Source organism: Hippocampus bargibanti, linkage group LG18 (assembly GCF_051943395.1).
Source record: "Hippocampus bargibanti isolate YZ-2025 linkage group LG18, ASM5194339v1, whole genome shotgun sequence".
Classification (NCBI taxonomy): Eukaryota; Metazoa; Chordata; class Actinopteri; order Syngnathiformes; family Syngnathidae; genus Hippocampus; species Hippocampus bargibanti.
The window spans coordinates 7,246,887-7,261,918 of NC_142751.1; the positions used below are offsets into that span (position 1 = coordinate 7,246,887).

The 15,032-nt window shown below is 40.4% G+C and overlaps 1 protein-coding gene across 5 annotated transcripts in view; it reads right to left on the bottom strand.

Moving 5' to 3' along the window:
• Positions 1-15,032, bottom strand: part of LOC148884420 (glutamate receptor ionotropic, NMDA 1) — a 31,235-nt gene that overhangs the window by 11,033 nt on the left and 5,170 nt on the right. For 3 of the 5 annotated variants that reach the window (XM_089020085.1, XM_089020084.1, XM_089020087.1), the window contains exons 5-17: positions 12,403-12,465; positions 11,523-11,620; positions 8,015-8,136; positions 6,889-7,063; positions 6,614-6,758; positions 5,618-5,704; positions 5,171-5,306; positions 4,735-4,862; positions 3,404-3,568; positions 2,473-2,591; positions 2,092-2,204; positions 1,543-1,691; positions 538-695 (exon numbers count right to left, since the gene is read on the bottom strand). In XM_089020085.1, coding sequence (XP_088876211.1) covers positions 538-695; positions 1,543-1,691; positions 2,092-2,204; positions 2,473-2,591; positions 3,404-3,568; positions 4,735-4,862; positions 5,171-5,306; positions 5,618-5,704; positions 6,614-6,758; positions 6,889-7,063; positions 8,015-8,136; positions 11,523-11,620; positions 12,403-12,465 — 1,658 coding nt within the window. The remainder of the gene's footprint in view (positions 1-537; positions 696-1,542; positions 1,692-2,091; positions 2,205-2,472; positions 2,592-3,403; positions 3,569-4,734; positions 4,863-5,170; positions 5,307-5,617; positions 5,705-6,613; positions 6,759-6,888; positions 7,064-8,014; positions 8,137-11,522; positions 11,621-12,402; positions 12,466-15,032) is intronic. The other 2 variants (XM_089020086.1, XM_089020088.1) reach the window with 1 other exon arrangement.

Here is a 15,032-nt window from a genome sequence, read left to right on the forward strand (position 1 = left end):
GGAGGAGGAGTGGAAGTCGGGGTTACGGTGCAACAGTACAATGATCTACATACACATTGACGCTCAGTGGCCCTCGCTCTCTCTTTGTCTCTCGCTCTCGCACTCTCGTGCACCACATCTTGTGTGTCATTCAGCGTTTACTGTAATCAGTACCGTTGCCTACGGCCCAAATGTAATCCAATTCCAGATGGGTAAGGGCGCCTTCCCCATCAGGCTCCCCCCATCATAAAGATGTTCGTCGGGGTAAAACCTGAAAAAAGGTGCTCCTCCGGTCAGGGTTAGCTCCATCTCTCGCTGGAGCCTGGACGGTGGTTCAGTATACGCCTGCCAAGCTGAGTCTGCTATTTGCTGAAGCATGGGCCCGGATCAGACCGATGACTGTAGTAAGTCCTACGGCCTCCATCTGATCCACAGGTCCATGTGTCCCACCCCCGTCAGCCTCGCCCCTCGAATCCCGTGACATGCATTGACTTTGCGCTTGACAGGTTGAGCAGCCAGAGAATACGCTGTGGTCGGCGCTGCCTGGCTCAGACTCACTTGTCACGCACTGCCTGGATGGCCTCGGCGGCACTCTCATAGTTGTGCTTTTCCATGTGGCGGTACATGGTGCTAAGCTCCACCTGCCGCCGGAAGTAGATGTCCACGGAGCTTTGCTTCACCGTGGCGTAGATGAACTTGTCAGATGGGTTTCTGAGCTGAAGAGAAAATTTGGCAGCAGGTCATGTAACGGCAAAAACAGCAGCCAAATATTCTGACTGTTATTAAACTTGTGTAAAAATGTCCCAAACAACAAAATGTCCCAAAAAATAAATACACAAAGAAAAACAAAACAAAAATAACTTCATTCTCCATTGAATAAATTTCATGACCCCAAAGAATGTCCGATTATTATTTTTGGCAACAAAAATTTTGTTTAAAAAAATAAACTTTCTTCTCCAATTAAGAGATTTCACTTCATCAAAGAAAGTCCATTTAATTTTTTAGTAAACTAAAATTTGATGATCTTTCAAAAGGAAAAAAAAAGAAAAAAAGAAATACATAAAAAACGGCCCAAAAATAACAACAAAACACACACCAAAAATCTACTTTATTCTCAATTGAAGAGATTTTGACAAACCAAAGAAAGCCCAATTAATCTTTTAGGAAACTGAAATTTGGTGGTCTTTCAATTAAATAAATAAACGGGTGGGATTTGTCAAGGCAATCTGAACCAGATTGCCCAAATTTAGTGGCACTTTCAAATTTCACATGCCTGGTGCCTTGCCAATGGGCTGAGAAATCTGACAAACATCTCTATAGCCCAGTTCAATCCCAATCAACATATTTTCTAAAACAACCGTTACGTCATGGATTACGACAGTTTCTTTTAAATATTTAGTCAACGCTTATATCTTTGAATATGAATTATATTTGTTTTGCCAAAACTAAATAATTCGTACTATCTTTTGGATATGAAATTCCGGATTGTTACTGATTTCAAACCTCGGCTGTGCTCTAGTTAACATTATCGGTGATGTAACATTGTCATTGGTGGTCATGTACCCTTGGGTCATTGATGCCGGTGATGCGCTCCTCAGGCCGGTCCAGCACCAGGAAAGCAGCCAAATTGGCAGTATAGGAAGCCACAATGATCATGGCAAAGCCAGCCCACACCATACCAAGAATTCTCGCTGAAAAGCTGCGAGGTGCACCTGCGAGTCAAACACAAAAACTCTTGTCGTTCTTTTGTTAAAATACGAGACCAATGTGTCTATGCTGTATACTATGTACAATAAAGGTAGAGCTGGAGGAAGAAAAAATGACGACAAAAAAGAAGACACTAAGAAGTCTATGTAGAAAGACGAAAGATATATAAAAGGAATAAAATCGTTATAATCGAATAAAAAGCTTTTTTTTGTATCCATTGTAATGTTCTCTTCAAAAGAAAGGCACTGCATCTGGAGCATGTCAAATTTCACAAGTGTCAAAGAAAGAGCTTGACTTTGATACAAGTCCTAGATGGTTTATGTCCTACCTCCTCCAACCCCGGGGAAAAAACACACAATATCGGATATAACATTCAACCAAATAATTTCAGTGTGTCCACGTCACCTTCTCCAATTCCAGAGTTCAACAACACTCCCCAAGAGAACCACATGGCAGATGACAAGGTGAGGGCATCTTCCTCTTCTTCTTCACTGTTGACTTTAAATCTTCCAAAGGGGCTGCAGGAAAACAACGTTTGCATTGCATGAGATGCAGACAGCCCTTGCAGATAGCATGTCTGGAAAAAACTGCGGCTGCCTAAGGGCAAGAGAAGGAACTCAACATGAGTGAGCACAGCCAGAAAGACAAACAGAAGGAAAAACGGACAAAGAAGGAATCACAGAAACATAGCGGTGGAATGGTATAGAGTCTTTCTCCTCATCGAAACTAAGTAGAAGATGGCTCGGGATAAGGAGTGCACCCTCCCCAAACAAGTTCCCCGTGTACCTGAACCGGTCTAGTAGGTAAAGCATCACCGCCACCACATGTACCGAAAGACCCACCAGCAGCCACAGAGTACTTTGAAATGGCTGCATGAACGAGTCCAGTGTACTGCGAGGAATTTCCTGAAAGCACACATGACAACTGGTCAGTGATGCACATCTGCCGTCTTGAGGATTATATCACAATTATCGTGCGTCAAGCAATTTCATCCACGTTCTACATTCTAACCTGGGAGCAGGAAGCAACATTTCTTTGCAGGCTATGACAGTCACTGTTCGACTATGTACAGACATGACACTGACACAGTGACGTCTTAGGCTTGCAACAGAAATACACAAAAACCTTTCCAAATAAGCAGTTTTGGACATGAGGGCCTGCAAGGCCTTTTCTACTGGCCTAAAAATATCAGAATCACAGATTCATGTTAATTATATTGTCTCCATGAATTCTTATTAATTAATTCCAAATTGTCTTTCAGTTTTCTTTCGTTGGTTTTCCCCTGTTGTGCGGCTTCCAGGTGTGTGGTTTCGTATTTAAGTATTTAACCAATCACATTTCAGCCATTATTTGTTACCAGGGTCAGAAATCTACCTGGATGCCTTCACTATCAGTTCTGTGGGCCCAGTATCATAAAATGAGTGTCCATAAAACTGTTGCTCTAACCGATTGGATTTCGAATTGATGACACCAAGACCTTCTTGCAGGCATGGGTTCCTGGCTGACGGTACCCTCTAGTGGCCTCATGGTAAATCACACCGCACTTTTTATATGAGTCGCAGTCGCAGCTATAGCTGCAGTCAAGGTTGTTGTATTATTAAGGGTTGGATTGATTCAGACGTAGCACGACTGAAGGCCGAGGTGCGAAATGCACGGATCGCCACTGCGAATGACGAATATGAAAGTAGATGATACACGCCTCGACTGATTAACTTACCTTTTTAACGAGGATAGTGAGACCTTGATATTTGAAAGGTTTGGAGAACTCAATGTACTGGGCTCGTTCGTTGTTTATCGTCAGCGGGGCAACAATCATATCAGCCAGGCCCCCCAGGAGCTCTCCCATCATGCCATTCCACTCTTTCTTGTTACTGTTGTTCACCTGGAGCCGCATCAACATGATTATCGGGACACTTTCCGTTTTAGCCATTTAAGTACAGACAAGTTCTTTCGAAGGTATAGTAGAAGTGGCAACATCTAGTCAGCTCTTTGTAAGAGAGAACTGTGTTGGAACTCTTAGCTTGCAGAAGCATGAATGTGTCATAAATTGACAAGATTTATTTGGATTCAAAGGACACAGAGAAATGTCGCAAATTGTTGAGAAATTATCATCTCACAATATGCATCAAGAATCAGACCCAGAGATTAAAAACAACATGAACGAAAAAGCCGTCAGTTTCTGGAGACGTGAAAAGCAGGATTAAAGAGCATAGCATTCAATAATCTCCAACAGTAATTAGACTGCGCTGAAATACTGTACAGTACTTGGTTTTGTTTTTTAGTTGTTTTTTCAAATTTACGCTGTCTGAAACTTTGTGTGTTGATGTTTCGTGATCATTAGTGAAATGACTCTTAATATAAACTCAAGTTAGACCAAAATGGAGTTCTGACATTAGATAAAAATTATATGGAATTGCTTGTAGTAACGGTAACATATTTCCCGGTGCATAGGGCACATCGGAGTATAACGCGAACCCCCAATGAATGGTGTATTTTCAAACTTTTTCCATAAACAAGACGCACTGGACTAGAAGGAGCACCTTCATAAATGTATAAAACATTTTCTAAATGTAATATATAAATATATAAACCTTTTACAAATATAAGGCATACCACATTATAAGGGGCTATGGTAGAGGTTGGGGTTACACACTACTTCTACAGGGGGGAATGGAGTCGTGGCTGCTGACAGCAGTTGCAAGACCTGTTGTGGCTCAATATTACTTCACATATAAGGCCCACCAGCATATTAGGCGCGGGATCATCTTTTGAAGAAAATCAAAACTTTTGGGTGCGCCTTATACGCCGGAAAATACCATAATATCATAAACTCCATGTTGCATGTCATTTTTCATCACTGGTTGGCCAACCATGATCTATAGCACCAACTTTAGAGACTTGACACACAACTCCGAATGCTCCGATAAGTGACCAGTTTAAGTGACAAATTTACTGAGAAAAATGTGGAAAGGAATGTGCAAGGTTTGTGCGTTCATAGAAATAGTGAATGACAAAAAATGTCCCTTGTGGAGATCAAGTGATACCAACCCGCTCCTGCGTTCCAAATTTCCCATCAGCCACCAAATGAACCTCGTAGGTAAAGTTCATGGTCATAGCCAGCTTGATCAGCAGATCAATGCAGAATCCATAACAACATTGTGGCACAATTGGGCGTCCTGTAATCGAATCAGAAAAAGTTCCAAGTTAAAATCCACCATGAAGATCTTTTCAAAGGTAAAGGCCTCATCCGGCGAAGGTTGACTGTACAAATGCATCAGCCTCTCCTTATGCAGACTTCATGCTTGCGCACAGTCACTCTGAGCACATGACACACACCCACAGAAGCCCAATCATCACACGCTCTCAATGGCACACTCAGCTTCATGCATACATATATAGATACCTACTGCATATATATGTATGCATCTCCGGTAGGCGTATGTGCGTTAAAAGCACATTGACATAAACGTCCCTGATGTGTTACCTGGGATGGTCTCATTGGGCCCAGTGCAGATCACCTTTTTAATTAAGACTCCGTTTAATGTCATTTCCTCCTTGCACGTTCCGTCTGGCATAGTGGGTTTCACATAAACAAATGGCTCCTGGTGTATTGTCACTATCTACAACAAATAGGACAGAAATCTGTTGATCACATTGGTTCAGTGGATGCCACTTTTGTGGGACCAGCAAACAGCGACGGAAAATGGATGTCCCAGAAACAGCTGCAAGAATATACGCACAGACAAAGAGTGATATGAAGACTTAGACTTGGAGAATAGAAAGGTCTCATATGATGCTGATGTTCCTACGGTGGTGGAGCGGCTTCATTTATCACCTCGTGCTGTCTCACGGGGGGGATAAATTAGACCTCATGCTTGATAAGCGCGGACATGAACGTCACATCACCGTATCGATTGTGAAGCTGCCTTACCTTCAGACGAGTTGACATCTGGAAGCCCTGTGGTTTTTCTGTCTCGCCACCGGGCCAGATAATCTTACGCTGATTGTTCATGACCACCTGCAGGAGACCATACACACAGACACAGTTCCAGTTGAATGGGTGGGTGCTGACAGCAGCCGTGCCGATGAGAAGACCTTAATGTTGGGAGTATCCCTAATATTTGTTTATGAACACTATGTTTGTGTGTATGTATTTGTGTGTGTATGTATGTATAGTATGTATGTATGTGTGTGTATGCGTGTGTGCGTGTGCGTGTGTGTGTGTATGTATTTGTTTATGCATGTAGTGTATTTATGTATTTGTTTACATTTGTATTTATGTATTCAGTTACACCTTTATTGACATATCTGTTTATGTATGCGTGTTTTAACATTTATTTATGCATTTATTTAGATATTTGTATATTCATGTATGCATATATTGACATTTGTTTGTATGTTTACATATTTCTCCATTTATTTATGTATGTATTTACATGTTTGTCTATTTATTTACATTTTTTCTATTTGGTTATTTACATATCTGTGCATTTTTTACATATTTACTTATGTATGTATTCATTTGTTTCATTATTTACATAATTATATATTTATTTACATATGTTTATATTTATTTATGTATCTATTGACATATTTGTCTATTTGTTTATGTATTTGTCTATTTATTTGTTTACATATTCATATACGCATTTATTGGTTTACATGTTTGTCTATTTATTTGTTTCCATGTTTATCTATTATTTATTTAAATATTTGTCTATTTATTTGTTGACATATTTGTCTATTTACTTGTCTATTCATTTATCTCTTTATTTGTCTATTTATCCATCCATCCATCTATTGGATTTGGATTTGCCTTTATTAGTCTCGCAGTGAGAAATTTACATTTCACAGAAGCAAAGTTATGGAAGTTATTTATGTATTTATTTATTTATTGCATGCATTTTTGTGGCGGCTTTCAATTTACCTGCGTCCCATTATAAACGCCCACTTGAATGAGTCGACTCTTCTGGTAGTTCAGGATGCTGTAGTGGGCATACTTCCTGTCCCCGTCGTCATTGAACTCCACACGTCCTGTGAGACCCTCTGGGTATTTCGATGACATGAGCACCCTGTGGCAAGCAAATCGGAAGAAATATAAAATGTGTGTGGGAATGTCCTGTCGCTCCCAGATGGCTTATCATTTGGCTGTCTTGTTTTCCTTACATATAGTTATTATTATTATTTTAATTACTAATCAACCTTTTGAATAGAGGTCCAGTTTTCCAGATGTTGGTGTTGCCCACGCATCCTCTTGGAGGCTCAGTGATATTTTCCTTTTCAAAGAGCTCTTGGATGGACTGGGCCACAACCGCCACAGCGTCATTAATATGAGCTGACTCGTTCTTCCCGTTGATGAGCTGCAGGCCAATCAAACCTGCGACCGATCCAACGACAAACGCACAATGACTGGTCTGAAAAAAGAGGAGCCCCCTCGGATCCTTTTGCAATTCTTTAAGTGGGCAAAAACTTATAGGGTCTCTAGTTTAGACATTCTGAGTAAAGGTGGCACATCAGTAGGAGTATCTAATTGCCCTGCCTGCATCGGGCAGGGCAACATAAAGAACAATATTGTTTTGTTTTTTTATTTATTTTGCTACTGATGACCTTTGACAGCATGTTTAAAGAGTCCCTTGAAGTTGGATTTTATTTATTATTTTCCTTTTACTCTAAACAGGGAATCAAGCAAACTATTCCTTGTGTTAAAACAAAAACAACTACAATCCAACTTCAGCTAAGTTTTCTGATTGCAACCAGGTCCAAATGACTTCGACAAGAAGCCGCAGTGGAAGTGCAGACAATGACAGCACAAAATAAATAAATAACAAATAAAAAAGTGGAGAAATGCTTTCTGATAAGGGTTTCTGTTGTGGGAGGCGACTGGGCGGGAGGAGAGACACAAAATTGGTGACCACAAAGTGTTACGATGATGTGAGTATAAGAAAAAAATAAACTGAAGCAATGAGAACAAGAAAGGCTGTTGTAGCTTACCATTCTACCAGTTGCAAAACTCTTCCTTAATAGTTCATTAGAAATCGGGACATTAACATGGCAGAATAGCACAATGAATAGCCAGGAAACACACAATTCAACTGAAGGAAAATAAGGAGTACTGAACACAACACATTTAAACCTTTAAACACTGACTGCTTAAACATTTAAATGCAAATCCATCACACAACACACATTGGTTGACATTGGTGAAATCATGTACGGGTAACACGTCAACGGTTCGTTTCGCCAATCCTGTGTTTGTTGCGAATATCCTTTGAGTTACGGCCGGTTTAACTTGTGTTTGCCACAGGTCTCCGCCCAACGGTGAACGTACCGTCTGGAGCCTCACTCAGCGCTTTACCCGACATCTCGCGCTCGCCCACCAGCCACACATAGCCGGAGCCTGTCATGTTGAGGAAGCGGGCGGCCTTGTACACCGCGGCGGCTTCTTCCTCGCTGCCGTGGCATGATGCGGACATTAAAGGAAAATAAAAAAAATAAAATAAATTACGTTCGTGTTTGAGACTAGAAGGACTTTGAATCATAAAAAAATTATCATGGCCTTAACAATTACATACAGTACACATGTTCCTATCCCTTCATCTTTATCATATTGGATGACAATACAATCACAAACTTGAATGTGTTGGGATGTAATTGTGAATAAGCACATGAGTGAGAAGTAGAATGTACAACGACAACGACTGACTGACTGACTGACTGACTGACTGACTGACTGACTGACTGACTGACTGAATGAATGGATGAATGAAAAGAATGGTGATGCAAAATGTGCATTTGTATTCCGCTCCCAGTACTCGGGACAAACATCAGGCTTATGCAAAGCTTGCAGATGAGTGGCTCATTTTGCCAATCTCATTTATGTTTTTATGACACATGGTGAATGTAAATATTTTAACTCATTCACTGCCATTTACCAATGTATTCAGGAATTAAAAATATGACGTGGAGCGCCATTCCTGAATTTGTTCAGGGTTTGTTTTTCCTTGTTTGAATGCTGACAAAGTTCTTGCCATGGACTATGGCAATGTTTTTCCCTTCCACTAGGGATCAGCATTTCCCTTTTTCTATGTTGGCGCTTTGTTCCAGCATCAGCTGTTGTTAAAGTGATATATAAACCAATGTATATGTACTGTATTGCATTGGATTTTGAACGGCCACCCTCATTTCTAGCTCATTAACTCCAGACCCATATAATTTAGGAATTAACTCTTTTTCTGATGAAAGAAGAGAGTCTAAGGTTTTGTGGGAATGTTTATGTGGTCCTAAAACTCAATATACTGTGGGTCCTGAAATTCAAGTGACAATGACAAAAACTATGGCAATGGAGTAAACACATCTGTGCACATCTGGCAGTGAATGAGTTCAAAAATGTCAATTTAAGGTATACTTTGGTGACACTACACATTAAGCAGGGGGATCCTACAACGTTGATTTTCGTCACTCCATTCGCTCACTGTCTTTACTCAGGATCATTGGTGGGGCGTCAGGGCCGTCAGGGCCTTCTCTGCTCGGTTAAAAATATCTGTCCATTAATTTTTAATTAATTAATTAATTACAAATTGTCTTTCAGCTTCTTTTCGTTGCTTTCCCCCTATTGTGCTGCTTCCAGACATGTTTCGTATTTAAGCATTGAACCAATCACATTTCAGCCATCATTTGTTACCATGGTCAGAAATCTACTTTGACGCCACAACCAGTTCTGCGGGCCCTGGAGCATGAAAATAAATGTCGATGAAACTGTTGCTTTAAGTCAAGGCCCACGGGCCAAATCCGGCCCGCCACATCATTTTTTTCGGCCCGCGAAAGCAAATCAAACTTGTTAAATTCCATGATGATTGCTAAAATCTGAGCCAAAATTTCATATTTTTGGATGTCGACTTCAGATTTGAAAACCCAGTTATTCATTAATTTGCTGTGTGCTCTATATGCAATATTTGAAGGGATTTAAACATTCTAATGGGTTCCCCAAATTCATAACGGCCCTCGAGAGGAAACCATAACTACAATGTGGCCCGCGGCAAAAAATGACTTTGACACCCCTGCTTTAAGCGATCAGAGTTTCAGTTGGCAACTCAAGGCCTGCTCGAAATTGCTGGCAACATGACAGTTTTCGCAGATTATGATGAGCTAGTCACATGATTGGCTAGTCATTTCCCCATTGTGGGACGATTAAAGGCTTTCTGGCTATTGATAAGAGCAGACCAGCCAGAGCTAGAATACTGCATCTGTAGCGAGCTGTATAAACAAATACAGTAAAGTCTCGTTATATCGATATTCAAGGGAGTCCGAAAAAATATCGATATAACCGGGACTATCGATATATCCGACCCTGTTTGCATGTAATTTTCTCCGTGCGTGCATAGAAATACTATCGATATAACCGGGACTATCGATATATCCGATATCGATATAACAAGACTTTACTGTATATTGTTGTGTCAATTTAATAGCGTTTTTGTCACCCCACAATGGCTAAAGGCGGAGAAGAAATGGATTTGGTTGCAGATATATACGATATACTGTTAAAGCCATTTTCAAAATGGACTTTTCAAGAATAGATGGGCATCATTAAGAATAGTTGGACATCTCCAAAGCTAGCAAAAATTGCAAATGATATTGAAATTTTATGAGGTTATCATGAATCCACACTTTCATTGTAAACATGTGAACAGTTTAATGGCAGTACTTCTTAAAGGACAACCGACGTCTCCGGACAAATTGTGTCTATAATTTGTAAAATGGCTTCAAATGACTTCTGCTGAGCATATTTTACAAAGATTCCACCGCATATAGCTATATTTTACGTTTTAAGACTCGCGCTGAATATTCAGGAAGTCTTGTTTTTGAGTTGGTGACGAGTCCGCACGTGACGTCACTGAAGGAACGCCCCTGACCGAAAAAAAGACACATTGTAGCAGTCCTTCCATCACGTCAATGTATGTTGCTGTACTTATTTGGTCTGAAAACCTCGTGTTGCACCAAAAAGCCGCCAGAAGAGGGCGACCAAGCTCCATGGAAGGAATTTATCAGCCTGTGGAAACGGGCTGATTAATTCATCACAGGAGCTTGGACGCCATTTTCTGCCTCTTTTTGGGTGATACATTTCCCCCCAATGTTGCCTCAAAATGGCACGGAATAAATTATTTCGATTGCAAATATGTATGCTTTCCTCTTCAGAACTATTTGAATCATATTCATAACTGGATGTGTAACAAGAAAGCATATTCTCCGAATCTGAAGCCATTGTTTTGATTCTCCAGCAATGCAAGACGTCTTGGCGTGATGTCACAAACTGGGGGCGGGACTTTCTGAAAATGCCCAATTCGCAGCTCAATTTTTTGCAGATTTTGGACACTTTAAGTCATTTTTATTGGTGTTTTGCATTTGAATAAAAATATCATACTGCGTGTTTTGGGTATTTTAGATGCTATAAAACGTTTTTCTGATGTCAGTTAGGAAACAAAAAAGTGACGTTGGTCGTCCTTTAAGTTTTTCTTAAGTCACAAGTTATTTTCTGGCTAACGGCATCCTCTAGTGGACGTGTAGTCAATCACATCACACTCACAGCTGTGGATTGATTCATACGTAGCACTACTGAAGGCCTAGGTTTCACATGCACGGCCCAGAACTGCTTAGGATAAATAGATGGATTTTATGAAGCACAGGGCATGTTTGAATAATAATATTAAGGAATATAGCATTCTTATGAAGTGCAGCACAATGCTGTGGTTTGTTGCACTTTACGTGGTTGACAAAACTGCAACAAAGCACAGGGCTTCTCTGCAATTCAAAGAAAAAAAATACTGAAATGGTCTCACCTGGCGGAAAGGATGATGACTCGAGCCTCCAGTTCTTTGGCCTCCAGCAGCAGGGCCGTTAAGTTAGTCTCCTGGCTGAACTGGAGGACTTTCTCTGCCTGTGATCAGGGCAGAAAAAAGATCAAGCCAGCTACTTCCCATCCCTTAGACACCAGGATGCCTCTTTACCTGCTTGGTTCGAGTTTTTTTATATTGTGCGAATTCAAGGCAAGGGTTTATTTTTTTTTTTTTGCGATCCAGTTGCGGGGTTGACTGAAGATAAAAAAAAACAAATCAAAGCTTGAAGGGCGGGAAAAAAACCCTATTGCATTTGATTGATTTTACATGCAAACTGAGGATCATCAAGGCTCCCAAAAAAAGGACGTGCATGTGTTAGGTGGGGGTGAGGAGAAAAAGGTCAATGCAACCAGTAACTAAAAACGGGTGGAGTGGGTGAACGACACCGTTGCCTCAATAAGAACCAAAAAATAGCTGCTGAAAAGTAAGGAGGAAGTAGCGTCCGAGAGATGGGTCGCTTCCACACTGCCAGTCCTCGGCAAAGAAAAAAAAAAGGCTTGCAAACTTTTTTGGCGTGAAACTTCAGAGGACATGCATTCCTTCTTTTAAAACTTGAAAATGAAAATGATGAAAGCCAGGGCGCTGCTCGATGATCTTTTTTTTTTTCTTGCTGAAAATATTTGTCATAGCAAAACCATTCTTCATTTCAACGACATGGGGATTCCTCAAATTAAAAATTAAAGTAAACACGTGCTATCAAGGGTGTAGGTGGGTGGGTGTGGGGCGGGCATTTCTGGGTCAGCTGGTGACTGGTTCGGGCCGGTTTTCTAGTTGCTACGTTTGGATAGTTGGTGGGCGGCGTGCATTGACCATGCAAATATACCTTAGGTCCTCGCTTGTTGTCATAGGACAGTTGGTCGAGGTTTTCATAGTTCCTTTTTTTATTCTGATGAGTAATGTGCACAGAGAAAATATGCAGACACAGAAAAATATTATAAACAGTTGAAAATGGAGGGCAGCAAAGCATTCCAACAAATCTCCACTTGCGCTTCAAATTGGGATCTTTCATTGTGAGGCTTGCAAAGACATCCAGACTGCTACGCGACGGTGGCCATGCCTACACCATTCTCAATTCAACAAATGAAGAAACAGCGAGCGTTGCCTTGTTCTATTGAATCTATTCATTCTGGCAATCAAATTTATTAGATTTTAAACATTATGCCACACTTACACTTAAGCTCTCCCTTAATAAGTAGGTTATTACAAAACCACACATGACTCAAAACTCACATTTGGCTGGCACGAAGGAAAAAAAGTCATTCTATAATTGACAACCATTATAAATTTGCAAGGTGGTGGTGGTGGAGCCCAAAAAAGCAGTCAAGAGGGAGGAGACGGGAGTATTTGCCAAATCGTTTTAAACAAAGTCGGCAGGAACAAAATCTCAAACAACACAGTCATCAGAAGAGAAAGGTCCAAAGTAGCAAACAAAACCAGGAATGAAATTTGATAAGATGAAACAAACCTGACAGGGTGAAACAAACAATGACCCAACACTGAATGGTCGTGCCGGGAGGCCTTTTAACTGCCATTGATTAAAACAGCCAATACATGTGCAGCTGCAGGCAGGGCCCGACAGTGCCACCCCTTGCTCGCAAACCGAAACGTGACATTAAAAGTATTATACAACAGCCCAAAACTCCAACAAGCATATTCTACTAAATTAATAGTGGACAAAACACAAGTGACATGGAAGTTCATAAACCTATTTCAAAAATCCCAATTTGTACCCTACTTAAAGCCAGATAATGAACCCCAAAAACAATGTGATTAAATAAATGGAACAACACAATCTTTCATGCGCAAGATATGAGCTTGCACTTGTCACATCTTGCAAACTCCAGCAAAAATGCTCTTTGCGTGTGCAGCCACCTAATTAGTCCCATTCAGATTATGCATAACTGCTTCTCTGCACTTTGTCCAGAGTGTGAAGTGTGAGCACAGCAAATTGTCTTTACACTGAAACGACACGAGGGCCATCAAGGGTCTGAACTGAGAAAGACGACAGTAGAGGTTCAGCGTGCGGATGACTAATTTTTGGCCATATAACTGGACTGTGGAAAATTCTGAATCACAGAAATCAATTCATGTTGTCAAAACAAAAACACGATCAGTGGTATTTAATTTTTCACTCTGACAAAAAACTAAAATAAAAACATTGTCCAAAACTCAATTGTGAACCAACAAAATGACATTGCTGACGAATAAATTAAATGTCACAGGTAAAACATTGAATGTTGTACCTAGCAGGGGATGCAGCAGCATGAATGATTTAGAAATGACATTTGCCTCATCGTTGAGTGCTGAAGCATTTATCTCAAAGCACATCACACCACTTAGCAACAAGCTGTCAGTAGTCCACATGAAAAGAAATTGTGTTTTCTTTCCCCCTTCACAGAGAGTTTTTTTTCGGAGTGCTCTATTTTTGTTCCCACATTAAAACATTCATATTTCATGTTGCGTTAGTCACTTTTGCTCTCTGACTAAGTCCAATGTGTCCGGAAACTCTTTGCTGGTGGTGTGAGTGATCCCCCAGTGACTAAATGACCTCGCTCGTGGCTTGCTACGTTGCTAAAAATAGTATCAATTTACTGCATGGGTGCTTCTCAACTAGGTGATTAACCACAACATTCCTTTTCCAATTAGAGCATAGCAAAATGTGGTGGTAGTTCAACTTGATATAATTTCATATCATATGAAGCATTTTATGGCCAGCTGGTTTAAAATAAAGCATACGTTTAGATTTAAGGAAAGTACACAGATAAAATATGTCATAAATCAGATTTACATTCGCTGACAATATGAAAAATTCATTCAATGTTGGGCAAGCTACAATTAAAGCTCTTTTCAGCAATCCCCGTTTACATTTCCCCACCTTATAACATTATAAAAATCCCAATTTCATATCATTCATTGTCCATTCGCCAATGTTGCCAGTAACGAACATCTTTACCATGTCAACTTCATTATGACAAACAGGAAATCATGAAAATACTTTCGTTTCAACGAACCACTACTACCTTGCTTTTGGACACATTGTGCAGTGTAGGATTCCCCTGTGTTGCTTAGCAACACAACCGAAAGACTTGGTACATTCTTGTGCTCATGGCCAAAGTCTGAAAACACGTGCAGTAAATGAAAACAAACCTTTGTGAAGGTTGGAATTCTTGGTGCCTTTCAAAAGGTACTGTATTTTCCGGTGTATATGGTGCACCATATTATAAGACGCAACCCCAATAAATGGTGTATTTCCTATTTTTTTCCATATATAAAGAGCACTGGAGTATAAGATGCACCTTCATTGAATGAAAATAGTTTTCCAAATATATAAATATATAAAAGTTTTCCATATACCGTATAAGGCATACCACATTATAAGGTGGCACATTAGAGGCTGGGTTTTCACACTATTTCTTCTATGGTGGAAATTGGAGTTGAGCGACCTGTAGTGGC